At 45.7% G+C, this 27,170-nt stretch overlaps 1 protein-coding gene across 1 annotated transcript in view; it reads right to left on the bottom strand.

Annotated features, from left to right (window-relative positions):
• Positions 1 to 27,170, bottom strand: part of SVOP (SV2 related protein) — a 104,075-nt gene that overhangs the window by 59,016 nt on the left and 17,889 nt on the right. Inside the window, exons 2-5 of the mRNA XM_003932278.3 lie at positions 19,922 to 20,082; positions 15,110 to 15,195; positions 13,937 to 14,035; positions 8,858 to 8,929 (exon numbers count right to left, since the gene is read on the bottom strand). Coding sequence (XP_003932327.1) covers positions 8,858 to 8,929; positions 13,937 to 14,035; positions 15,110 to 15,195; positions 19,922 to 20,082 — 418 coding nt within the window. The remainder of the gene's footprint in view (positions 1 to 8,857; positions 8,930 to 13,936; positions 14,036 to 15,109; positions 15,196 to 19,921; positions 20,083 to 27,170) is intronic.

Raw genomic sequence — 27,170 nt, 5'->3', positions numbered from 1 at the left:
AATTAGCAGCTGTGGGAGAAAAGAAAGCACTGAGAGCAGCACGTGGGAGTTAACCCTCCTTCAAGGTCCACTGGGAGCTGGATTATCCCGCTGCCAGGCAGCAGAGACACGCTAATCGGTCCTGTTTGGTCACAACAGGTTGCAGCTGGCTCTGCATTTGTCCGCTGCTGCCAGGGCTTTCCAGCTGCCCCAAAATGAGGGCTCAGCAAGCCTGTGTAAGGACTGCCATGGCCATTACAAAAGCAGGGGTACTACCAGGCAGCCCCACCCAAGAGCTCGTTTGGGACTCTGCAGAAATGTCTCCTGGGCCTTTGGGCTTCTCATTAACTGTGACTGTCATTCTGTCTAATATCTATTCTGCCCTTTGCAAATTGAGAGCTCCTTCCTTCCTTCTTTCCTTCTTCTCTCTCTCTCCCTTCTTTCTTTTTACATTTATTGAGCAGCCCCTGTATATCAGGCTCCAGGGGTAGACGCATAGGCATTATGCATTCATTAATTTGCTCATTCAGTTACTCATTCAATAAGCATGTTTTGAGCACCTGCTGTATACCAGACACTGACATATATTCTTCATCCATCCATTCAATAAACATATGTTGAGCACCTGCTGTGTACTGAGCATTAAGATATGTATTTTTTTTTTTTTATTTTTTGAGACGGAGTTTCGCTCTTGTTACCCAGGCTGGAGTGCAATGGCGCGATCTCGGCTCACCGCAACCTCCGCCTCCTGGGTTCAAGCAATTCTCCTGCCTCAGCCTCCTGAGTAGCTGGGATTACAGGCACGCGCCACCATGCCCAGCTAATTTTTTTGTATTTTTAGTAGAGATGGGGTTTCACCATGTTGACCAGGATGGTCTCGATCTCTCGACCTCGTGATCCACCCGCCTCGGCCTCCCAAAGTGCTGGGATTACAGGCTCGAGCCACCGCGCCCGGCAAAGATATGTATTAATCATCCATTCATGCATAAAATATGCATATATTGAACACCTGCTGTTTGTTAGGCCCTGGGCTACCGTAGGGAACATGGCAGCCAGAATCTCTGACTTCATGGAACTTTCATTTGCATTTTATTAACCAGTGTCGCATCGTCACTCTGGATCCCCACAGTAGCCCTGTGAACAAAGTTTGTTATTTTCATGTCTGCTTTACAAATTAGCATGGCAAGGGCCAAAGTAGTTGAGCGATTTGCTGAAGATCAGTAAGTAGTGCCAAGATTGGAGCCAGAACTTCCAACTTTGGATTAGCCACTCCCTTCCTCTAGAGCCTTTGATGGCTCCCAGTTACCTCTGACAGAGAACATAAATCCACAATGCAAGTGTAACACAGCAAGGATCGGGGGGCCTGGCAGAATTACAGAGAACCTGACCTGTCCTGTCAGCCTCTGTTCAACTCTAGCCAAAAGTTACCATGATAAAATGTGGGTTCCAGGCTTCCAGATTACCTGATTAAAAAAAAAAATCATAACTTTATTTTTAAGCAAGATGTCATTTTTGAAATGGAGGCAACTGATTCAAAATCCTATAAAACATTGTGTAGGATAAATAAAACACATCGGGGGGCCGTGTTTGGCCTATGGATTACAGTTTATAACTTGTAGCTTAGAAAGCCTGGTGCCCCGTGAGCCAAATATGGCCAGTGGTATTCTCTAATACGTTCAACCAAAGGACAGTAGTCACAGGTGGAGGAGTCCCAAGGATCCTCGGAGGCGGTCCTAGTGCCTGCCAGATACCTCCACTACCTTCTTAAAGATAACATAGACCTAATGGCTTTTGAACTAGAGAATGATCTCTCCATACCGTTTTTTGTTTTTGTTTTGTTTTGTTTTGTTTTGTTTTAAGACAGAGTCTTGCTCTGTCGCCAGGCTGGAGTGAAGTCGTGTGATCTCAGCTCACTGCAACCTCCATCTCCTGAGTTCAAATGATTCTCCTGCCTCAGCCTCCTGAGTAGCTGGGATTACAGGCGCATGCCACCATGCCCAGCTAATTTTGCGTATTTTTAGTACAGGCGGGGTTTCACCATGTTGGCTAGGATGGTCTCAGTCTCTTGACCTCATGATCTGCCCACTATGACCTCCCAAAGTGCTAGCATTACAGGTCCATACCATATTCTAAGTGTATTAGACTCTTCCTCCCTCCCTCCCTCCCTCCCTCCCTCCCTTCCTTCCTTCCTTTTCTTTCCTTTTTAGAGATGACATCTTGCTCTGTCACCCAGGCTGGAGTGCAGTGGCACGATCACAGCTCACTGCAGCCTTGAACTCCTGGGCTCAAGCACTCCTCTCACCTCAGCCCCCAAGTAGCCTGGACCACAGCCACGTGCCACCATGCCTGGATACATTTTCTTATTTAATTCCCCCATTCAAATACCTATTATGGAGTATTTTGCAGATGGGGAAACTGAAGCTCAGAGAGGTGAAGCATCTTGCTAAAGGTCACCTCGGTCAACAGGGATGTACTGTGATATGAACCTGGATGTGTTTATCTCCACGTCTTCAAGACCACACACCTACAGTTGCCTTCGCCTTTCCGTGGCCGCCACAAACTCCCAGGTGGTAGAAACTTCTGTAGGAACCAAAGTGGCTCCCTGAGTCCTAACCCTGCATGTGAATGCCCCGCAGTATCACACAGTGAACGGCCTGGCAGGAACCTTGTAGCTAAGCCAGGGCGGATCTAGGAGGTTCTCGGTGGTTGCCAAGGCTCGCCAGCTGCCTGGCTTGCCCAGTTCCTGGGGGAATTCTGGGGAAGCTTTATAATTAGAATCTGATCTGTCCTTCCTGAGGTTGGGCCAGAATTCCATGCTGGGGAGGAGGAAGCTCTGCAATCTGGGGACTCTTTCTCTCTCTCTCTGGTCAGGCCGGTTTCATGTTGGGTGTGGAATTTATCATGCTGGTTGGGAGAACTGGTGGGACACCATATGGGCAGCCCTCCTGGGCTTCATCTCTTTGGGATGAGTGAATGTCCAACTAATCAACGAAATTCTGGGGAATAATTAAGTTATGTCTCCTGGCAGCCATGGTCAGGGTTAAGGGTGTGGACTCTGGAGCCAGGCATGCCTGCATTTCAGTGCTGGCTTTGCCATTTACAGGCACCACAAGCTTGGCAAATGATAGGTATAATAATGGACATTTATGTAATTTCCTCTGTGCCAAGAGCTTTATGTACAAGAGCCATTTACTCCTCCTAACAGTCCTATGGGAGAGGCTATGATTATCCCACTTACAGATGAGAAAACAGACACAAAGAAGTTGAATAGCTTGCCCAATATACAGCCCTTAAGTAGAGGAGCTGGGATTTGAACCCAAGCAGTCTGGCCTCAAAACCCAGGCTTTTCACAATGACACTGCATTATTTCATTTGTCAAAATGAGCTTGTTAGGTAAATATTGAAATGAGGGCTGAGCAGGCCCAGGAGATGAAGAAAGATCATGAAGAACGGGTGCCACATCACTACAACTTGGTGATACTGTCTGCACGTGTTCTCCAGAGCCTGGTTTCTCAACCTCAACATCTTGGACTGGGTCGCTCTTTGTGGTGGGGGCTGTCCCATGCACTGTGGGCTGTGGAGCAGAATCCTAGGCCCCTACGCACTGGATGCCAGCCAGTAGCACACCCCTCCCCCAAGGTGTGACAATCAAAAAGGTCTCTAGACATTGCTAAGTCCCCCCAGCTCTGCACTGCGAACTACTCTTCCGGAAGGTGCCAAAATATGGTTACAATCTGAAAACCCCTCTATAAATCTATTTAAAATCCCAGCTTAGAGCTGTCTCCTCTGAGGCCCCTCACCAACATGAAGATGTCCATATGGGAACACCACGTGAATTAATGCCCCTGGTGGCAGAGTAAACATACTCATCCAAGGGAAGTTAGGATCCTACAGGAACAACCTTTGTGAACTTTCCAGGTCAACAATGAACATTCATTAGTTGAGGCAGTTGCTACTCTGGAGAGGATAAGAAAGTAGCAGAGAGTGGAAATGAGGAGGTCTGGTTCTCATCCACCCCAGCTCAGTCACTCGAGAAGTATTTCTTGATTGCGCACTCTGAGCCAGGGAGGTCAGGCTCTGGGGTCAACTCAGTGAACAAAACAAATGCAACCGCTTTCCTCGTGGAGTTTACTAAATTCCCTGCATACTCTTCAGTGCTGTGCGTGTGGCAGACATCACTAATCAATCACAGCACTGTCCCACTGAGTCTTCTGACTCCTCAAGTCCATGTTTCTGGCATCCTCTAATAAATGATTAGAACAGACACAGGGACAAAAACCCACTTGCCCTTTCATTTTGGGGATTCAATGAATGGTAGCTATGAGTATCTATGTTACCTAATCCTACCTCCTCTAATATAAATAAGGAACTTTTGGCCCTAGGTGAGGAGTGGCTTGCTTTAGTCACGCAGCATTGGGTCTAAGCCCAAAGTCAAGGTATTTTTACTCACTTTCCCTTATATTCCTCACTGCTTTATACTTCAGCAATTGGATAGCAGAATTTGGGCTTCCGCAAATTTCCTCATTATGGATTCCTGAGTGTGTGTGTGTGTGTGTGTGTGTGTGTGCATGTGTGCACACGTGTGCATGTCTGTCTCAGGAACAAATAAATGAATTTTATTTTTTTCAGACAGTATCTTGCTCTGTTGCCCAGGCTAGAGTGCAATGGCACAATCTCGGCCCACTGCAGCCTCTGCCTCCCAGATTCAAGCAATTCTCCTGCCTTAGCCTCTCAAGTAGCTGGCACTACAGGTACCCACCACTGTGCCTGGCTAAGTTTTGTATTTTTTATAGAGATGGGGTTTTGCCATATTGCCCAGGCTGGTCTCAAACTCCTGAGCTCAGGTGATCTGTCTGCCTTGGCCTCTCAAAGTGCTGGGACTACAGGCCTGAGCCACCACAACCGGCCTCCTTTGTTGATTTTAAAGGCTTGAAGATTAACATTGGGTTCAGCCTCAGACACCCACAGGTTTACAGTTCTTTTAACTGCTGCTCAGCTCCACCGAAACAAAAACGACTCTATTTTCAGAAGTGTTTTTTCCCTTCTCTCCTTCCACTTTCCCTCCCTCCTTTCTTCCTTTTTTCTTCTTTCTCTCCCTTCCTCACTCTCTCTCCCTACCGCCTTCCTTTCTTCCTCTCTCCCTCCTTTCCTGCCTCTCCCCCTTGTTCCTTTCTTCTTTCCCCCTTTTCTTTCTTTCTTTTTTTTTTTTTTTTCCCTGAGATGAAGTTTTGCTCTTGTTGCCCAGGCTGGAGTGCAATGGCACAGTGTTGCTCCTGAGTCGCTGGGATTACAGGTATGTGGCACGACGCCTGGCTAATTTTGTAGTCTTTTTTTTTTTTTTTTTTTTTTTTTTTGAGACGGAGTTTCGCTCTTGTTACCCAGGCTGGAGTGCAATGGCGCGATCTCGGCTCACCGCAACCTCCGCCTCCTGGGTTCAGGCAATTCTCCTGCCTCAGCCTCCTGAGTAGCTGGGATTACAGGCACGCACCACCATGCCCAGCTAATTTTTTGCACCTTTAGTAGAGACGGGGTTTCACCATGTTGACCAGGATGGTCTCGATCTCTTGACCTCGTGATCCACCCGCCTCGGCCTCCCAAAGTGCTGGGATTACAGGCTTGAGCCACCGCGCCCAGCGCAATTTTGTAGTCTTAGTAGAGATGGGACTTCACCATGTTGGTCAGGCTGGGCTTGAGCTCCTGACCTCAGGTGATCTGCATGAGCCACCACGCCCGGCCCCTCTTTTCTTCCTTCCCTCCCTCTGTCCCTTTTCCCTCCCTCCCTTCTTCTTTCCTTCCTCCCTTTTTTTCCCTCTTTCCCTCCCTCCCTCCCTCCCTCCTTCCTTCCTTCCCCCTCCTTCCCTTTTTCCTTTCCCCCTTTCCCATCCCTCCCTCCCTCCCTCCCTCCTGTCCTGTCCCTCTTGTTCATTCTTCCAACCAGCAAATCACGATGCCATCACTCATAGGCTCCAGAAACAGGAAATGGGTGGGAGGGCAGATGGGAGCAGGATCTAGAGAGCTGCCACTGAGGACAAGAGTAATTCCTTCTTGGGTTAACCGGGAGGTGGGGAATAGCAGCTTTTGCTTCCTTGAGGAGTCTGGGAGAGGCTTTCCCAACTGCCCTCTCCAGCCCCATCACCAATGAAGACCACGAGGGCCATCGTGGCTGCATTTAGTTTCCAACCTTCTGCCTCCGGACTTACATTCTTGACCGTTACATTGAGCACCATGTCCTAGCTGTTATATTGATCACTGTCTTCCAGGTGTCTGCTGGCCCAAGTTTCCTGCGCAGTAGCAGTGAGAGGGCATGCAGCAGGAGTCTGCCTCCTCTACGGCGTTGCTGGAACATTCACTCATTCATTGAGCCATCGCCTGCTTCTAGAGCACCTACACATTCAAGCCACTGGCATCACAGTGAAGACAAAGCACTAGATGTAGAATGAGCAAGGCCTGGCTCTGTGACACACAAACCGTGTGGCCCTGGGTAAGTTGCCCACGCTCTGTGCCTCAGTTTCCTTTTCTGTCAAGTCAGAGTGATAACAGCACCTACTTCACTGGTTATTATGGGGATTGGATGAGCTAATGCATGAACCACACTTTGTATCGCGCCTGCTAGACAAGGCACTATTTTGTTTTAGGCCCATGACTTGCTAGCTGTAGTGGAGATTGCCTGTTACCTACCGAGCATCCAGATCTCACTTCTTCCTTCCTAACAGAATTCTAGGTTTGTTCAGGTAGCCCATTCCCAGCTCCAGTAGTAGATTATTCTTAGTCTAAGCCAATCGTTTTCAAAGTGTGGTCCCAAGACTAGCAGCATTGATATTGCATGGGGACTTGTCAGAAATGCTATAGTTGGGCCAGGCACGGTGGCTCACTCCTGTAATCCCAGCATTTTGGGAGGGCAAGGTGCGTGGATCACAAGGTCAGGAGTTCAAGACCAGCCTAGCCAAGATGGTGAAATCTGGTCTCTACTAAAAATACAAAAATGAGCTGGGCATGGTGGTGCATGCCTGTAATCCCAGCTGCTCAGGAGGCTGAGGCAGAGAATTGCTTAAACCCAAGAGGTGGAAGTTGCAGTGAGCCAAGATCACGCCACTGTACTCCAGCCTGGGCAACAGAGTCAGACTCACTCTCAAAAAAAAAAAAAAAAAAAAAAAAGTTACACTTGGAGTTTCAGTTTACACGTGTCCTGTGCCTACCACATGCCTGCTATTGTACAAAGTGATTACACAGTGGCTCACATCTGTAACCCCAGCACTTTGGAAGGCTGAGGTGGGAGGACTGCTTGAGGCCAGGAGTTTGAGACCAGCCTGGGCAACATAGTGAGACCCTGTCTCTCTATAAATATAAAAATTAAAAGACAGTTAGCTGGGCATGGTGGGACAAGTCTTGTCCCAGCTACTTGGGAGGCTGAGGTGAGAGGATTGCTTGAGTCCAGGAGGTCAAGGCTGCAGTGAGCTACAATTGCACCTCTGCGCTCCAGCCTGGGCAACAGAGCAAGATCTTGTCTCAAAAAGCAAAAACAAAAAACCCCAAAAGAAGCAGTGATTTACACCTCAATTAACCCTAATTCACCTCTATTTACCCTCCAGTACAGGTTCTGTTATTTTCTTCTTTATACATATTAGGAAATGGACGATCAGAGAGGTCAATTTGGCCGGGTGCTGTGGCTCATGCCTGTAATCCCAGCACTTTGGGAGGCCATGGTGGCTGGGTCACTTGAGGTCAGGAGTTTGAGACCAGCCTAGCCGACACGGTGAAACCCCGTCTCTACTAAAAACACAAAAATTAGCCGAGTGTGGTGGCAAGTGCCTATAATCCCAGCTACTTAGGTGGCTGAGGCAGGAGAATCACTTGAGCCCAGGAGACAGAGGTTTCAGTGAGCCGAGACTGCACGATTACACTCCATCCTGGATGACAGAGCAAGACTCTGTCTAAAAAAATAAATAAATAAAAAGTCAATTTGCTCGCTCAAGGTCATACAGCCAGAAGTGGCAAAATTGAGACTGAACCCAGGTCCACCTGACTTCAAGGCCCTGAGCTGTAAGGTCTCTCTTCCTTCTTGTTTGCAAAACCATTTCGTATCATGTCTGGGCTCCCCCAAAAGCTGGCTCAAAGATAAGGACCCTAGCACAGGTAGTTATTTGAGCAGTGATTCCAGTAGGGGAGTGGAGAAGTGGGACAGGGAAGGGAAGGCAGATCATTCAGGGCGTCTTCGTGAACAGGTTCCCACAGCAGACACTGGAGCCCAGTCCTGCTGGGATGGAGAAATGGCTCTCTGGGTGCAGTGAGTGGCTCATATCTGTAATCCTAGTATTGTGGGCGGCCAAGGCAGGAGGATCGCTTGAGGCCAGGAATTTGAGACCAGCCTGGGCAACATGGTGAAACCCCATTTCTACAAAAAAATACAAAAATTAGCTGAGCGTATTGGGACATGCTTGTAGTCCCAGCTGCCTGGGGGGCTAAGGGGAGGATTGCCTGAGCCTCAGAGGTTGAGGCTACTGTGAGCTGAGACTGTGCCACTGCACCCCAGCAAGACCCTGTCTCAAACAAACAAAAAATTTGAGAAATGGCTGTCTTTAGGGCAAGAGAATCAATGGCTTTATCTACTATCTCTTGACTGCCCCAGCCAATGAGGATATGGTTCCTGTCCTGGAGATATGAATAGGCACCGATTGTCTAGATTCCAAAATGTATATGGTTGGACCCGACTAGGAATGCTTTGAAGAGTCCACAGCAGCCTTACAACAACGTCTTCTCACAGTACTTTAACGTAATCCTCATTAGGCTTCCCAATTGCTAACGCAAAACAGGTTTGCTACTTGTCCATACCATCACCAAGTGACCCCCAAGGACATGCGTTTAGAAGAGGTTGCCTTACTGTTTTCCTGCCGTACTGATCTGAGATATTTCCCCAGAGCGTGGAGCTGGACATCATGCCTACAAAGACCACCTGTGGGGGAAAGACAGTTTTCATTAGACAGAGGACTTGGAGCACTGCACAGAAAGGAACAACAAATGTAAGCAGTGATGTCACACTCGAGGTAACAGCCATGATCTAACATTCACTGAGCACCTGCCAAGGTCAAACACTATTCTAAGTGCTTCTGGCAAGCTGCCCAACAATCCCATTGGGAGGGTGCTATTATTATTCCTGTTTGACAGATGAGGGAACTGAGACTCAGAGAGAGGCAAAGGCGCAACCAGTGTCACACAGGTGTTAAGTGGTGCAGCCGGCACTGGAATCAGGCATTCTGGCCCCGGAGCTAGCTTTTGACCAGTTTCTCACCTTCCCAAAGAAACACTTGCCCTACTGCTGAGAAAATACCAAGGGCTGCAAGGTGGAGTTTGGAGAGTAGGAAAATCAGACACAGGGAGGCTGGGCTGGGAGCTGTAAACTATTAGTAAGAGAAACCACTCATTATGTGGGAGGCAAAGCAATTGTTACATTGTTAATCCTTGGAGTAGCAGCTGGTGAGGCTTGAATGATCCTACCCATTTGACAGAATGGGGAACTGAGGCTCAGATAGGTTAAGAAACCGGCTCGCCTCCCTGAAAGGAGAAGGTAGAGACAAGTCTTAAACCAGAGCAGGCAGACTGGCGCCTCATCACCACGCTCTTCCCTCTGCAAGTGCCAGACACCATGCTGAAGGCTTTATGCACACATCTTACCACAGCCTTGCAGGAGCCCTACAAGGGGGGTGCTTCTATTATCCCCATTTCACAGATAAGGCAGCTGAGGGCCAGAGAGGGGAGGGCACAGCCTCAGTTTGGTCTGACCCCAAAAGCATTTCTTGTGGCATGTCTGAGGGTGAGAAGTGGGGATGGTATACAGAAGTGTTTCAAGGTAGAAGCAGACACAGATTATGTACGTATAATTTTTTTTTATTTGTTTGTTTAGATGGGATCTTGCTCTGTCACCCAGGCTGAAGTGCAGTGGTGTGGTTGCGATTCATTGCAGCCTCAACCTCCTGGGCTCAAGTGATCTTCCCACCTCAGCCTCCCGAGTAGGTAAGACAGCTGTGCACCACCAGGCCTGGTTAATTTTATTTATCTATTTATTTATTTATTTATTTATTTATTTATTTATTTATTTATTTATTTGAGACAGGATCTCACTTTGTTGTCCAGGTTGGTCTTGAACTCCTGGCTCCAAATGATCCTCCCACTTCAGCCTCCCAAGGTGCTGGGGTTACAAGCAAGAGCCACTGCATCTGGTCCCGAATGGATCATTTTAAGGGAATTCATTTCCAAGTTTTCAGCTTCCCTGCAGACTCTTTTTCAAGAACGAGTTAGGGGTCTTCTCCATTTCCTGCCTGACTCCCTCTTTCTCAGCCACCCCTCCACCATGCCTCTCTAGGCCAGTCTGACCAGGGCACCTCAAAGGGCATTGCTTTTCAATGGAAACCCTTCAGGGTACCTCCGAAGGGGAGCCAATGATGCCCTGACAAATCCTTCTGCAAGTCATCTGGTTTCCGATACCTTTCTTATTACTTTCAACAGAATCGAAGGACAGTCTAATCAAGCTGTAGGCAAGTTAGATCACAGAACATAGTTTTTCAGAAATGAAAGCCGCGTGCTCTTTGGCACACACATTTTGGAAAGTGTTTTTAAAAATCAAGTGGCATCAGTTTGCTGGGTTCTAGCGAATCCGTCAGTTCCTCAAAACTTTTTTTCGTGTGAACACAGCTTTTCATATGCATATTCATTCAGGAGAAATGACAAATAGGAACATAACTGGTGCTGAACCCTGTCTCACTTTAGCAATAATCATTCAGGAATACATAAAATATTTGGGAAACATTCCACACTATTCATTAAGGGATACATTTCTGATAAAAGCTTGCTTATGTTTAACAATTATTTACCAAAATTAATTATATCTTGTTGTTATGGTCTATTGCATACTACTAAAAATTATAATAAGTCAATGCAGGAGAAAACCTTTAGTGCTTAGAGCCTTCTCAGAGAATTAAAACTAATAATTTAACACTTATTTATTCTGTCACAGAGAATTGTAATAGGATAATGAATGTGATCCTTTCAAACAAGAAAACATTACATTAGGCCAGCTTGACCAACATGGTAAGACTCTGTCTCTACTAAAAGTACAAAAATTAGCTGAGTGTGATGGCATGTGCCTTTGGCCCCAGCTGCTCAGGAGGCTGGGGTGGGAGGATCACTTGAATTTAGGAGGCAAAGGTTGCAGTGATACAAGATCACACCACTATACTCCAGCCTGGGCAACACAGCAAGACCCTATTTCAAAAAAAGAAAAGAAAACATTAAGATAAAATTATATGGAGAAATGAATGGAAATATCAATTCCAAGAAAACAGGTGTGCAAATTTTCCAAATTCCTCTAAAGAGCTTGTTCATCTAATTTTAAAGCAAATGATGGTAGATGTCAGGTAAGTATTTCAATTTCATTAGACACATTTTTTTAAAATGATATAGTCATTTTATTTTTATTTTTATATTTCAGTACATTCCCAATGGTATCATCTGCAACCTACAATTTAAAAAATTTCATGTCAATGTAAAAACGTGTGACAGTCCTGGATTCTACAAGGTTTGTTTTTAATTCTTTTCTAGATCAACCTAGAACAAAGATGTTTGAAGATTACTGTCTTGGGATAAAGTGTTGCCTTAGTCATGTGCTAAGTGATATTCTTACATCTCGAAAGAGGTAAGTATCCCTCAAAACACCCATTTTTCCCAAAAGGAGAGATTCTGGCACAGCCTAGTACTGGTTGTATATTACAGTAATTACGGTAATCTTGCATTGTATTTCCTTATATCACAGTAGTTATGGTCATCTTACACAGTATTTTGAGTGGCAACAATGTGCATTTGTAATATCCTCCTTGGGTACTTCATGCCTTTGGAGCAACTCCTGCAGGACTCTTAACTTTTCCATAGAAAATTCGCCATGAGACTTAACAGGTCTAAACCTCATAACACAAGAAAGTAGCCTGAGGCAGGGGCTCTGAGCCCGCCAGGCCTGGCTTTCAATTCTGCCTCTGCCTCTTACAGGCTGTCTGAGCTTTGGGCAAGTCAATGTCTCTCTCTAAGCCTCAGTTACTTTATCTGTAGAAGTGACAGTAATAAAACACCTCTTTCATAGGCTTGAGAAGGCTAAAGAGATAATGTATGCAAAACCATTAGCCTGGCCCAAAATAAGTGCTCAGTAAATTGTGGTTGTTATAATCCAATGGCAAGAGACCAGAAAGGCCCTGCATTGCAAAAACACAAACCAGCAGTTATTATTATTAACATCATTATTACTGTTATTATTTTGAGACGGAGTCTCACTCTGTCACCCAGGCTGGAATGTAGTGGCGAGATCTCAGCTCACTGCAACCTCCACCTCCCAGGTTGAAGCAATTCTCCTGCCTCAGCCTCCCAAGTAGCTGGGATTATAGGCACACACCACCACACCCATCTAATTTTTGTATTTTTGGTAGAGACAGGGTTTCACCATGTTGGCCAGGCTAGTCTTGAGCTCCTGGCCTTAAGTTATCTGCCCACTTTAGCCTCCCAAAGTGCTGGGATTACAGGCATGAGCCACTGCACCCAGCCTGCAGTTACTCTTTAGGAGGTATTGGTGAGAAGGAGGAATATAAGAAAGAAGTATCATGGACTCAGCCCCTGGTGCGTGCTAGGTGCTGTGTGTATTTTGTTACCCCACTGCAGAAAAACAGGCATTGTCAACCCATTTTGCAGGCCACAAAATATGGCCATCAAGCACCTCACTCAAGGTCACAATTCTGGAGCTGACTAAACAACAAAAACACAGGTGTCTGTGCCATGAAGTGCTTCCCACTGAGCTGCGTGACCTTATTGCCAATATCAGACTAGGTCATGCTGTGTGGAAGGCACTCAGGCCATTCCAGAACAGTTATCTATAAAAAAGCAGCATTCTGGGAGGCATCCTGAATTGGCAGTGACTCCATTACTGGCTAGGTCTGTGATCTTGAGCAAGTGATTAACCTCTTTTTGTGCCTCATTTTGCTCAACTAATCATAGTGCCTAGCTCATAGGTCTGTGAGGATTAAAGAGCACGTGTAAGTTATGCATATATTGTATGCAGTGCAGTAAAGGCCTTTGCACAGTAAGTGCTCCACTAAGTATTAGTGATTAGCTTTTGTGATTATCCTTGTTATCCTCTTATCCAGCCTGGCCATTCCTCTCTCTCTCTGTTTTCTTTCTTTTTCTTTTTTTTTCAATTTGAGATGGAGTCTCGTTCTGTTACCCAGGCTGAAGTGTAATGGCACGATCTCAGCTCACTGCAACCTCTACTTTCCAGGTTCAATCAATGCTCCTGTCTCAGCCTCCTGAGTAGCTGGGATTACAGGTGCCACCATGCCCGGTTAATTTTTGTATTTTTAGTAGAGATGGGGTTTCACCCTATTGGTCAGAATGATCTCAAACTCCTGACCTCAGGTGATCCACCCGCCTTGACTATAGGCATGAGCCATTGCACCTGGCCCATTCCTCTCTCTTTTAAGAGGTTGCTGCTTATCTGTTCCAGACAAAAAGTAAGAGTTCTGCAGCCTCCTCCTTCAAGCCTTAATTCCAAGGAGCAATAACTCCAATTTATTGAACACCTACTATATGCCAGGCACTGTGTTGTTTCCAGTCCTCAAATCATCCTAGGGGTGTGGGGATTGGCATGTCCTGTTTGCAGTCAAGAAAACAGGCTTATAAAGTTTAAGTGATATGCACAGGTGGGTTTCAAGCTCCTCACGATGGAACAGGATGTCCGGGACACCCTCTGGGTGGAGTAGAGTTGGCTATAAACCTGCTAAGATACGTGAGGTGGGGGGAGGACAGTGCTTCCATCAGGGCTTAATTCTTTTCTGCTGAGCCTTCGGCAGTGGAAGAAGGAAGATATCCCACAGGACACCCCAGGGGAGCAGAACTGTATGCAACAGGAGGGAGCTGCTGGGCTGCCTACCGAGGTCAGCAGGGCCACCTGCCAGCTTGGGAGCCTCCACTCGCAATGCAGCTGTGGCGCCAGGATGCTGAGGATCATCATCTCCATGGCATCAGCCATCTGCAGAGAGGACGGAGACACCATGAGGCCAGGACGCTGCTTGGTGCCAGGGAAGGCTGGCCAAGTCCATAACCCCAGAGGCAGAGACAGAGCATACCCCTCTCTACCCACTGCAAGTGCCCTGCCGCACATCAAACCACACTTAAAGCTCCAGCAGTTAAAACTGCATCACCATTGCAGGAATGGACAGATAGACATTTTATATTATTTTTGTGGGTGTTTTCTGTGTTATAAAAAATATGAGCACCCCACAAACAAAGTGGGAAAACATATTCCTAAAATCTGAGGGAAAAAAACATTTTCATAAAGGCAGAGAGACAATGATATTTTTAGTGCAATTAAAGACTAGCTTGTCTTTGGCTTATAGGTAATTTGTTCATGTAGAATAGAATATAATTATCAGTGTAGTTAACAAGTGTGACCTTTTAATACATTAAAGCAAACTCGGAAGCCCTAGCAATTAAACATCATGTGCCTTTACGAAACTAGACAGACTAGGACGGACGTGGAACCTAGAAGCACAGCCCATGTGGCCATGGGAATTTTGCATACGATAAAGGCAGCTTTTCCAATTAGTGGGAGAAATGTGGGGAAATTGATGATCCATTTGGAAAAATATGTAGTTAGATTGCCATCTCCTGCCATTCACAAAAATTAATTTCAAGTATATTAAAGGTTTGGCTGCGCTGTTTGCCGTAACTAGGGGATTTGAATGAGGGATGCTGAGAGTCTTGAAGCAGAAGGAACATTTTTAACCTGTGCATGTTTTTCTACGGAGAGATCCACAGCTGACACCTTAATCTCACAGTAGCCCTGAGCCCAAAGAGTTAAAAGCCACTTAATTAGCTAGAAACTTCAGTTCCTCCTTGAGGGCAACGGCCAACCACATCCAGCTCTCTTCAAGCATACACCTCGTTATCACCATTTCTCACTCCACACAAATTTTGTTGATTGGAATTCAATCAAAGTCTCCATGTGCAAAGAACTGTGTCCTTCCTTACAGACCATGGAAACCCAGTGGAACAGCATGGGGGTTTCTTGGAGACTGAGCCACTGCCCCCCAGAAATACTTGCCCAAGCCAAGCCGGTGAGAACAGACAGCTTCCACTGAAATTTTCCAAAGCCAATGGCTTCCACCGCATCTTCCACCATGAAAGTATCTGGGAAGGAGAAAGGGAGAGGGGAGGAAGGAATCAGTGTGCCTTCCAGCTGTCCTCGAGTGGGGTTGCCTGGGGTGGTCCCCAGCCAAGCAAATTAAAGGCACTACATGCTGCTTTTAGAACTTATCCTAGAACAATATTCCGGTGTGAAGCGATATCCTACAACTGCAGCATTGCTTATAGCAGGAGAAACTGAAAAACCCAGAACGTCCGTCAACAGGGGGTTGGTTAAATAAATTATTAAGCAGATATTATACATATATAAATTATTAAATATCTACATTATGAAATATGACTCAAATGTTAATAGGAATGTTCAGATATAGAAAGATACACAAAGTATATTTTTAACTAATGTTTGAAAACAAAACAAGATCGACAACAAAGTACTGAGCATGGTTCTATTCTTGGAAATGTATGCATGTGGGCATAAATATATGCACATGTGTCTATGCATAGAATATATACAAGGCTTTGAATTATGGTTTAATTTGTTTGCTGTCAGAGGGGGAAAGGAAAAAATTATATGAGAATTCACTTTCTTCCTTTTACAATTTTATTTTTTCCATGGCCAGAAAAAAAGAAATACTTTTTTGTTTGTTTTGCTTTTTTTTGAGACAGGGTCTTGCTCTGCGGCCCAGGCTGGAGTGCGGTGGTGCAATCAGAGCTCACTGCAGCCTCTATCTCCTGGGCCCAAGTCATTCTCCTGCCTCAGCCTCTTACTCAAGAGGCTACTCAGCTGGGACTACAGGCACATGCTGCCATGCCCAGCTAATTTTTTCTATTTTTTGTAGAGATGAGGGCTCACTATGTTGCCCAGGGTAGTCTTTAACTCTTGAGCTCAAGCTATCTTCCCGCCTCGGCCTCCCAAAGTGTCAGGATTACCGATGTGAGCTGCCACGCCTGGCCTGAAATACTTTTGAAAGGCACAATTCCATCGGCACTCAGATGGAAAGATGTGAACGCTTTATTCTTAAGTGAAAAGCTAAGGTTGTGGAGAGGTACGTACTGCAGGAGTTTTCTTTGTGATAAAATGTGTATATGTGTGTGTGTGAGTGCACCAAGCAGGGGTGGACATCTTACAAACTGTTACCAGACTCGTCTTTGAAAACAATACTCACTTTCCTACTTTGGCTATTTCTTTAATGTCTGAATGCTTTCCAAATAAACAGGTGTTATTTTCATGCTCAGAAAAAACATAGTTATCATTTATAAGCTAATAAGTTTTTGAAACATACTAAAAGATGGCCAGGTGCTGTGGCTTATGCCTGTAATCCCAGCACTTTGGGAGGCTGAGGCAGGAGGATCACTTGAGCCCTGGAGTTCAAGAGCAGCCTGGGCAGCATAGTGAGACTAAAAATTAAAAAAAAAAAATTAGCAGTGAGTGGTGGCTCATATCTATGGTCCTAGCTACCTGGGAGGCTTCAGCCAGGGAGGTTTCAAAGTTGCAGTGAGCTGTTATCACACCACTGCACTCTAGCCTGGGTGACAGAGCAAGATTCTGTTAAAAAAAAAAAAATCCAAAAAAGCAAAACTAAACTAAACTGCAACACCAACACTGAACCCAACGTGCCGTGCTGGATTGTATCTGGAAACAGCACAACCACAATGACTGGTGAAATCTACGTAAAGTCTGGAGTTGAGCTAATAGTAGCACACCAACGTTAATTTTTTTTAGTGTTGACAATATTTTTTTTAGCTGTTAACATTAGGGGCGGCTGGGTGAAGGGTATGTGAGAACTGTCTGTACTATATCTGAAATTTTTTTTTTGCAAAGCCATAATAATTTAAAAATGAACAGTTAATTAAAAATACAGCTGGGTGCAGTAGCTCACACCTGAAATCCCAGCCCTTTGGGAGGCTGAGGCAAGTGGATCACCTGAGGCCAGGAATTTGAGACCATTCTGGCCAACATGGCGAAACCCTGTCTTTACTAGGGGTTTCCATCCTCACTCAGATGGAATGATGTGTTTTGCATTTCTACTAGAAATACAAAAATTAGCCCGGTGTGGTGGTACATGCCTATGGTCCCAGCCACTCAGGAGGCTGAGATAGGAGAATCGCTTGAACCCGGGAGGCAGAGGTTGCAGTGAGCCAAGACTGCACCACTGCACTCCAGCCTGGGTGACAGAGTGAGTCTCCATCTGAAAAAAATAAAAATACGAAAGGAGGATGCTGGGTTGCCCCATGAGCGACCTCCGAGGATCTCATCAGCCCCTGCTGGGAGTTGTTAACTTTTTGGAATTTCAACCATGGGCCTTGTATGTCAATAATAATTTTCTCCAGATGTGTGAGTTGGTGTTGATCACATTAGCAGGCTGTGGTTTTCTCCAGAAAAAAAAAAAAAAAGTCATCCATAGGAAGAACAGTAGTAACACTATTGTGGGGCACTTACTGAGTGCTTACTGTCTGCCAGGCACTGTGCCAAAAGCTAGATGTGCATTATTTCATTTAATAACCATCACAACCCTATGAGTTAAGGCCTAGAATCAGCCCCATTTTACAGAGGAGGACATGGGCTTGCCCTGTGTCACACAGGTGGCACGTTGTAGAGTTGGGAGTCAGGCCCAGATCAGCCTCAGAGTAAAGCCTCAGCTTGCCTCTGTCCCCCGTCATTGCCACCTTATCTTTGCCAACAACAGGCCTGGGGTTCAAATCATTAGACATTTCTTAGATTTGGAATCTGAGTCTTTACAGGAATTCATAGAATGTTTTTATCCAACAGCATTAAGAAGTGAGGGAAGTTGGAGAACAGGTCCCACAGCACTGCCTCAGAGGTAGCACAAGGTCATGGGTAAGAATGTGGGCTCTGAGGCCAGATTTCCTGGGTATAAATCCAAATTGGCTAATTCCTAGCTGTATAACCTTCAGCAAGATACTTAACCCTTCTGTGCTTCAGTTTCCTCACCTGCAAAATGGGGAAGATGTTGGTAATAGTTCCAATTGGAACTGTTGTGAGGATTAAATGGATAAAACATGTAAACTGGTTAGAGCAGTGCCTGGCACAGAGTAAATGCTCAGCCAATGTTAGCTGCTCGCATACCATCATCAGTGTCACCATTAGCATCACACTATCATCATAATCAACATCATCACCACCATTGTCATTACACTGTCATCCTAACCATCATCACTATCACCATCATCATTACCACAATCATCATCACCACCATCATCACCACAACCATCATCATCATCACCACCATCATCTTCATCACCATTATCATCATCTTCAGCAACACAACCACCATCATCATCATTATCTTCATCATCAACACCATCATCACTACCATCACCACCAGCACCATCTTTATCATCATCACCATCATCATCTTCATCATCACCATCATCATCGCCACCACTATCATCACCATCATCATCATGTTCATCATCACCACCATCATCTTCATCATTTTCATCAACACCATCACTACCATCATTATCACCACCACCATCATTACCACCACCACCACCATCATCATCACTACCATCACCACCACCGTCATCATCACCACCATCATCTTCATCACCATCATCATCTTCATCACCACCATCATCTTCATCATTTTCATCAACACCATCACCACCATCATCATCAACACCACCACCATCATCACCATCATCATTGCCACCACCATCATCTTCATCATCACGATTATCAACTTCAGCAGCACAACCACCATCATCATCATTACCTTCATCAACACCATCATCACTACCATCCCATCACCACCACCATCATCTTCATCATTGCCACTATCATCTTCATCATCACCATCATCACTACCATCATCATCACCACCACCATCATCTTCATCATCATCACCACTATCATCATCATCACCATCACCACTGTCATCTTCATCATCAACACCATCATCACTACCATCATCACCACCACCATCTTCATCAACACCATCATCATCATCTTCATCATCACCACCACCAACTTCATCATCAACACCATCATCATCTTTGCCAACAACACCATCATCACTACCATCATCATCACCACCATCATCTTCATCAACACCATCATCACCACCATCATCATCTTCATCACCACCAGCATCACTAGCATCATCATCACCACCATCATCATCACCATCATCAGCACCACCATCATTACTATCATCTCATCATCACCATCTTCATCATCACTGTCATCACCATCTTCATTGTCATCACTATCATCACCATCACCATTGCCATCCTTATTATCACCATCTTCATCACTATGATCATCACCATCATCACTATCACCACCATCATCATCATCACCATCATCATCACCACCACAATCATCACCATCATCTCATCATCACCACCTTCATCATCATCACTATCACCATCACCATTGCCATCCTTATCATCACCATCTTCATCACTGTGATCATCACCATCTTCATCACTGTGATCATCACCATCATCATCATTACTATCATGATCACCACCACCGTCATCATCACCATCACCATCTTTGTCATCATCGTCATTGTTAGTGCCATTCTCAGCCAAGTGTTATGCAGTGATGCTGACTTGCAGGGATTGTGATGTAACCTTGCCAGCTGAAGTAAGCCCTGGAGGCTCAACCCCCACTTCCAGCTTCACCCCTTGGCCCTCTGGGCCCTCCCAACTGCCCCTTCACAAGACCCCTCTGAAACTGCCTGCTGGGGGCAACCTTGACTGTGGCCCAGGCCGATTCCCCACTGCAGGGCCCTCTCACCATCGGTGGGATTGGCAAACTCCTTGGGCACAGCTGCCCCATCATCCAGCTCCACAGCCTCTAGGCCCACGCGGACCCCTTCAATCTGGACTTCATGCTCTCCTGAAGCCGTGTCGTCCTCTGACCTTGCACTCTCGCCTGTGCGACGGAATTTCACAACCCTAGAGAACAGAGCAAATCTGGTCAAGATGGCTAAAGCTTCCCCTAGATGGCCTTACTGGACAGCGCTAGTGCCCAAGACAGGTGAAAGACTTCTTCTCATGGTTTGGAGAGTTAATGGATGAGGGTTCGCATTTCTATTGAGTTGGACTGGGGTTGGGAAGACTAATAACTTCAAGAGTTACAGTATCAGGACTGCCATGTACAGTTGGGCAGATTGGGCACTGCACAATTCCTGGGTTTCCTATTCACATAGTAGGTTATGTGAGTGAGGATATCTTTGTATTAAGTCAGAATACTGTTTGTAAGTACATTTGTTTCAGAATTTAGACTTATCTGTCTATATCTAACATTTTGGTCATCTAAAGGTCACATTAGGCCCACAAAAACTTTCTCACATCATATTTTCAAAAGGTTAAAGTGGATACCATTTTTTAAAATAGAGACGGGCTCTCACTATGTTGCCCAGGCTGGTCTCAAACTCCTGGGCTCAAGTGATCCTCCCTCAGCCTTTTAAAGTGCTGGAATTACAGGTGTGAGCCACCGTGCCTGGTGCCAAAATGTTTGAATAAGGAAAATTCACATAAAAAGCCAGAATCCCAATGTCTCTTGCAAAAGTAGAATACCTGGCCGTCTGGAGCCCACATTCCTGCATTGGACTTGTGCTAGGTCTGGGCAGTGGTGACCCCAGCCCCCCACCAACCCCTGTTTTAGATGGGTCATGCCCTCCACAGCTGGCCACTGTCTCCTCTTCTCTGGATTATCTCCAGCCCTAAGGGTCTTTTGCTCTTCTCCTTGCACATGCTCTGTGTTGCTCTCACTTGGCATGTGGTCCCGTTTGCCAGGCCCTGCAGGCATTTGAGTTTGAGACCCACGGGCCCCACTCTTATGCAGTATGTTCCTGCAAACTATGCTGTTTCTTGCTGCTCTGGAAGAAGCTTTGATTTCTCTGGGCAACAGTTTCTTCATCTGGGACTCAGGGACAAAATTACCTGTCTCCTTCCAACTTTCTCACTCCCAAACACAAAACTCGTGCTGTCTGCCAGCTTTGGGATGGGTTTTGGGGTTATAGCACTGAAATTGCCTGCTGGGAAGGCAACCTTGACCATGGCCCAGGCTGATTCTCCAACTGCAGGACCCTCTCACCATCAATGGGGTTGGCAAACTCCTTGGGCACATCTGCCCCATCATCCAGCTCCACAGCCTCTAGGGCCATGCAGGCCCCTTCAGTCTGGACTTCTTGCTCTCCTGAAGCCGTGTCTGACCTTGCAGATGTGCTCTGACCTCACAATCTCTCAAGGGGATAGTGATACCGATGTGCAAGTCCTTTCTATCACGGCTTTGAGTCCTTACAGACTTTTTGAAGAAAGTCCAGGGTGCTGGGTGTGGTGGCTCATGCCTGTAATCCCAGCATTTTGGGAGGCCAAGGTGGGAGGATTGCTTGAGCACAGGAATTCAAGACCAGCCTGGGCAGCATAGTGAGATACTGTATCTTTGAAAAATTAAAAAAAAAAAAAAAACATTAGCTGGGCATGGTAGTGGATGCCTGTGGTCCCAACTACTTGGGAGGCTGAGGTGGGAGGATCGCTTGAGCACAGAAGGTTGAGGCTGCAGTGAGCCATGATCCCACTACTGCACTCCAGCCTGGGCAACAGAGAGAGACCCTACCAGAAAAATAAAAAGAAAGAAAAGAAAAAATAGAAAGAGTGAGAGAAAGAGAGAGAGAAGGAAGAAAGAAAAAAGAGGGAAAGAAGGAAAGAGAGGGAAGGAGGGAGGGAGGGAGAGAGGAAAAAGAAAAAGACAAAAGTCTGACTGGGCATGGTCACTCATGCCTATAATCCCCATATTTTGGGAGGCTGAAGTAAAAGGTTCACTTGAGTCCAGGAGTTCAAGAGAAGCCTGGGTGATGTGGCAAAACCCCATCTCTACAAAAAAATACAAAAATTAGCCAGGCATGGTGGCGTGTGCCTGTGGTCCCGGCTACTTGGGAGGCTGAGGTGGGAGGATTGCTTGAGCCGGGAGGTGGAGGTTGCAGTGAGCCAAGATTGCACCACAGCACACCAGCCTGGGTGACAGAGCAAGATCCTGGGTTATTTTGTTTCTTTGTTAAAGAAAAAGAAAGAAAGAGAAAAAAGTCTGGAGTTACATGGACATGAATAGCAGAGGTAGTATTTGAGCAGATAGACTGCACATTTGATCCATGTTTTTAAAAGGTTAAAAACAAAAGAAATATTTAAGTACAAAGTACTGCTATTATTATTAATGACTGCCTCATTCCATGTATTTCACCAAAGAAATAACTGTGGCACTGGCATAGAAAGGGTCAATCTCTGGATTTCAGAAGTGCAGGGAACATAACCAGCTTGTCAAGTTCTAGAAGAGGAAAGACAGATTAAATCACAACCATTTTGTAAACACCTGAAATTCCATTCCTTGGCAAGGCTGGGCTTGGAAAACCTGAGCTGTCAAGCTCATCTTGGCTGGAAATGCAGGCCCCAGCACAGGGTTGGCAGACAGACGGGAGGGTTTGAAGCTCAGTGCTAACATTTCACCCCATCTACCACGGTCACGCTCTAATAGCATCAAGTCTGTGCTCTGTGCAAGTTCCCGCTGTTTTCTGTGCACTCGATCCGCACAGCACCTCTGAAATTGGTATTATTATCACCGTTTTACAGACAAGAACACTGAGACCCCAGAAGTCACATGGCTTACCCACAGCCCCATAGCTGAACAGGCATGGAGCCAGGATTGAACCCCAGGTCTGTCTGGCTTAAAACCTTGTATTTCTGGCCAATGAGAGGGCACCACCTCTTCAAACTCTTCCATTCCTTCCCCTTCACTCTATTTTTTTTCATAAAGATATTTTATTTTGAGACATTTCGAGCATATAAAATCACATACATAACAATGAGAGAAATGTCTTTGTTTCTGCTGTCTAACCAAAGGATTAAACACAGCTATTAGGTTGAACCACGGGAAATCACCAACATTCATCCCCAAATCAGCTGAAGCCACCATGTCTCCATCGCCACATCACCACATATTCACAGGTGTTTCACATTTTAAAATGTCACAAAGTTCAAATAGATATGAGTCCACTTACATGAAGTATTGAGAATTCATAGAAACAGAAAACAGATGAGTGGCTGCCAGGGAATGGGGATTCATAGCTTAATGGGCGTGGGGTCTCCTTTTGGGGTGATGAAAATGCTCTGGGACTAGAAAGAGGTGAGGGTTGTACAACCTTGTAAAATTGCACACTTTCGTTGACGGCTAAAATGGGAAAAAATAAAAAATAAATAAAATGGTTAAAATAGAGCCAGGCATGGTGGCGGGGGTGGGGTGGTGCACATGTCTGTAATCCTAGCTACAGGGATACGCTAAAGCAAGAGAACTGCTTGAGGCCAGGACTTCAAGACCAGCTGGGGTAACCCAGCGACACTCCATCTTTTATTTTTTGATACGGAGTCTCACTCCATCACCCAGGCTCACCACAACCTCCACTTCTCGGGTTCAAGAGATTCTCCTGCCTCAGCCTCTGGAGTAGCTGGGCTTACAAGCAGGCACCACCACGTCCGGCTAATTTTTATACTTTTAGTAGAGACAGGGTTCACCATGTTGGCCAGGCTGGTCTTGAACTCCTGACCTCAGGCGATCCACCTGCCTCGGCTTCCCAAAGTGTGAGGATTACAGGTGTGAGCCACAGTGCCTGGCCACAAGACCCCATCTCTAAGGGGAAAAAAAAGGTTAAAATGGTAAAGTTTACGTTATGTGTATTCTTCCACCTTAACAAATAAAACACGAAAATCCTTAACTCTTAACACTGCCACGGATGTTACTGGAATCCCTTATTCAACAGATATTGAATGAGCACCTGCTTTGTGTCAGGCCCAGTGGCGCTGCTGGGATCACAAAGGTCACCAGACTTCAACGCCTTTCTGCAGTGCTCGTAGTCTACCAGGAGGGGATAAGAATTTTAAAAAGAAAAATAACGAGTATATATGGACATCACTATATAGATGGTTGGCACATTGTAAGACATGCTGCAAATGGCACTGTTTACAATAGCAAAGACCTGGAACCAACCCAAATGCCCAGCAATGACAGACTGGACAGGGAAAATGTGGCACATATACACCACGGAATACTATGCAGCCATAAAAAACAGTGAGTTCATGTCCTTTGTAGGGACATGGATGAATCTGGAAACCATCATTCTCAGCAAACTGACATAAGAACAGAAAATCAAATACCGCATGTTCTCACTCATAGGCGGGTGTTGAACAATGAGAACGCATGGACACAGGGAGGGGAGCATCATATATTGGGGTCTGTTGTGGGGAATAAGGGAGGGGGTAGGGAAGTTGGGGAGGCATAACATGGAGAGAAATGCCAGATATAGGTGATGGGGGATGGAGGCAGCAAACCACATTGCCATGTATGTACCTATGCAACAATTCTGCATGGTCTGCATGTGTACCCCAGAACCTAAAGTGCAATAAAATATGTATTTTTAAAAAAAGACATGCTGCAAATAAAAATAAACTGGGTGATGGGAAAGGCCCATGGTGGGGGTGACATTTCACATCTGGAACCCACTAAGTGAGGTGTGGTGTGAAATGGGCCAGAGAGAAAACTACAAATGAGTAGAACCCGCAGCCCCAAAACAGCAACCCCAAAATTAAAAATGTAAACAGTCCCCTAAGGTATTCACAGAAGATGGACACATAGCAAATTATCTGGGGAGAGAAGGACATGAACGTTTACGTGCACTATCAATTGATCTTTAGGGATGAAGGCAAGGTCAATGGATCAGCACCCTTGACTCTGAGGATATCACAGAAAAAAATCGCTGTGTGGCTTGATCATCATCTTTGAGTACTCCTTTTATCACATCTTCTCCACAGGGACCGTCCACAGCTCCCTACTTCCTTCTGGGACTAACAGTGACCACTGCAACCCTTTAGAAGGTAATTTGTGATATCTTTCACAATGTTTAAATGTTCTGTGCTCCCACCGGCTTTGTTCTGCTGGCAATTCATTACGGACATGGAAACAAGTAGGCAATTGCTTATGATACCAATAATGGCTGATTTGGGGCTGAGCACAGTAGCTCACGCCTACAATACCAGCACTTTGGGAGGCCGAGCACACAGGCAGATCATTTGAGGTCAGGAGTTTCAACCCAGCTTGGCCAACATAGTAAAACCCCATCTCTACCAAAAATACAAAAATCAGCCAGGCACAGTGGCGGGCGCCTGTAATCTTAGCTACTCAGGAGGCTGAGGCAGGAGAATTGCTAGAACCCAGGAGGCAGAGGTTGCAGTGAGCCGAGATTGTGCTACTGCACTCCAGCCTGGGTGACATGGCGAACTCTGTCAATAATAATAATAATAATAATAATAATAAAGAACAGCTGATATGGACCATTAGTTTGCCATGTGTCAGGATATATGGGAATATACCCAGAGTTCAGTGCCTTATGGATTACCTTATTTGATATTCGCTTCCACTATCCCTGTTTTACAAATGAGGACAGTGAGCACGGAGGAGCTGGAAGCTCGCCCAAGGTCACACAGTAAGTGGCTAAGCCAGGCTTTGGCAAAGCCATCTGACTTCAGAGTCTCCAGTCCCAGCCACCCTGCTATAGTCCCTTCTGGTGCTAGCATGCTGTTTGCAGCTTTGACTGTGATAAAAGGACACTAGAAGTGATCATTAGGACAGGGATGATTACATGAATATAGGACATCCACTTTTTAAATGTCTTCATAGCCATGCAGGGTGGCACATGCCTGCAATCTCAGCACTTTGGGAGGCCGAGATGGGAGACTCGCTCGATCAAGCCCAGGAGTTCAAGACTAGCCTGGGCAACATAGTGAGACCCTCATCTCTATCAAAAATAAAAAAAATTAGCCAGGCATGGTGGGGCAGGCCTGTGTTCCCAGCTATTTGGGAGGCTGAGGTGAGAGGATTACTTGAGCCTGGGAGGTCAAAGCTGAAGTGAGCCACGATCACACTACAGCACTCCAGCCTGGGCAACAAAGCTAGACCCTGTATCCAATAATAAATAAATAAATAAATAAATAAATAAAATGTTTAAAAATTTTTTAAGTTGTCCTGTATCAAAATAGTCAAAAGGCAGAAACAACCAGTGTCCACCAGAGATGAATGGATAAACAAAATGTCATCAATACGTACAGTAGAATGTTATCCGGGCTCAAAAAGAAAGGAAATTGTGACCCATGCTACAACATGGATGAGCCTTGAAGATATTATGTAGAGTGACATAAGCCGGTCGCAAAAAGATTCTACCTAGATGAGGATTCTACTATATGAGGATTCCACTTAACGAGGGGACATAGAACAGTTACATTCACAGACATAGAAAGTAGGATAGTGGTGGCCAGCTGTGGTGGCTCATGCCTGTAATCTCAGCACTTTGGGAGGCTGAAGCAGGTGAATCATGAGGTCACGAGTTCGAGACCTGAATGGCCAACATGGTGAAACCCCCATCTCTACTAAAAATACAAAAAATTAGCTGGGCATAGTGGCGGGCGCTTGTAATAACAGCTACTTAGGAGGCTGAGGCAGGAGAATCACTTGAACTTGGGAGACGGAGGTTGCAGTGAGCCCAGATCGCACCACTGCACTCCAGCCCAAGCAGCAGAGTGAAGCTGTATCTCAAGAAAATACAAAAACAGAAACTAAGATAGTGGTTACCAGGGGCTGGGGAGAAGGGGGGCTAGGGAGTTAGTGTTTAATGGGTACAGTTGGGGTGGATGAAAACATTCTGGGGGTGGATGATAGTGATAGTTGCACAACATTGTGAATGTACTTAATGCCTTTAACTGTACACTTTTTTTTTTTTTTTTTTTTTTTTTTTTTTTGTGAGACAGAGTTTTGCTCTTGTTACCCAGGCTGGAGTGCAATGGCATGATCTTGGCTCACCACAACCTCCTCCTCCCAGGTTCAAGTGATTCTTCTGCCTTAGCCTCCCAAGTAGCTGGGATTACAGGCATGCACCACCACACCCAGCTAATTTTGGATAAAATTGTTGATGGTCTTGTTGGGAAGCCCAGGAGGGCAGATC

This window comes from Saimiri boliviensis, chromosome 7 (assembly GCF_048565385.1).
Source record: "Saimiri boliviensis isolate mSaiBol1 chromosome 7, mSaiBol1.pri, whole genome shotgun sequence".
NCBI classification, from domain to species: domain Eukaryota; kingdom Metazoa; phylum Chordata; class Mammalia; order Primates; family Cebidae; genus Saimiri; species Saimiri boliviensis.
This window is presented reverse-complemented; position numbering and strand designations above follow the sequence as displayed.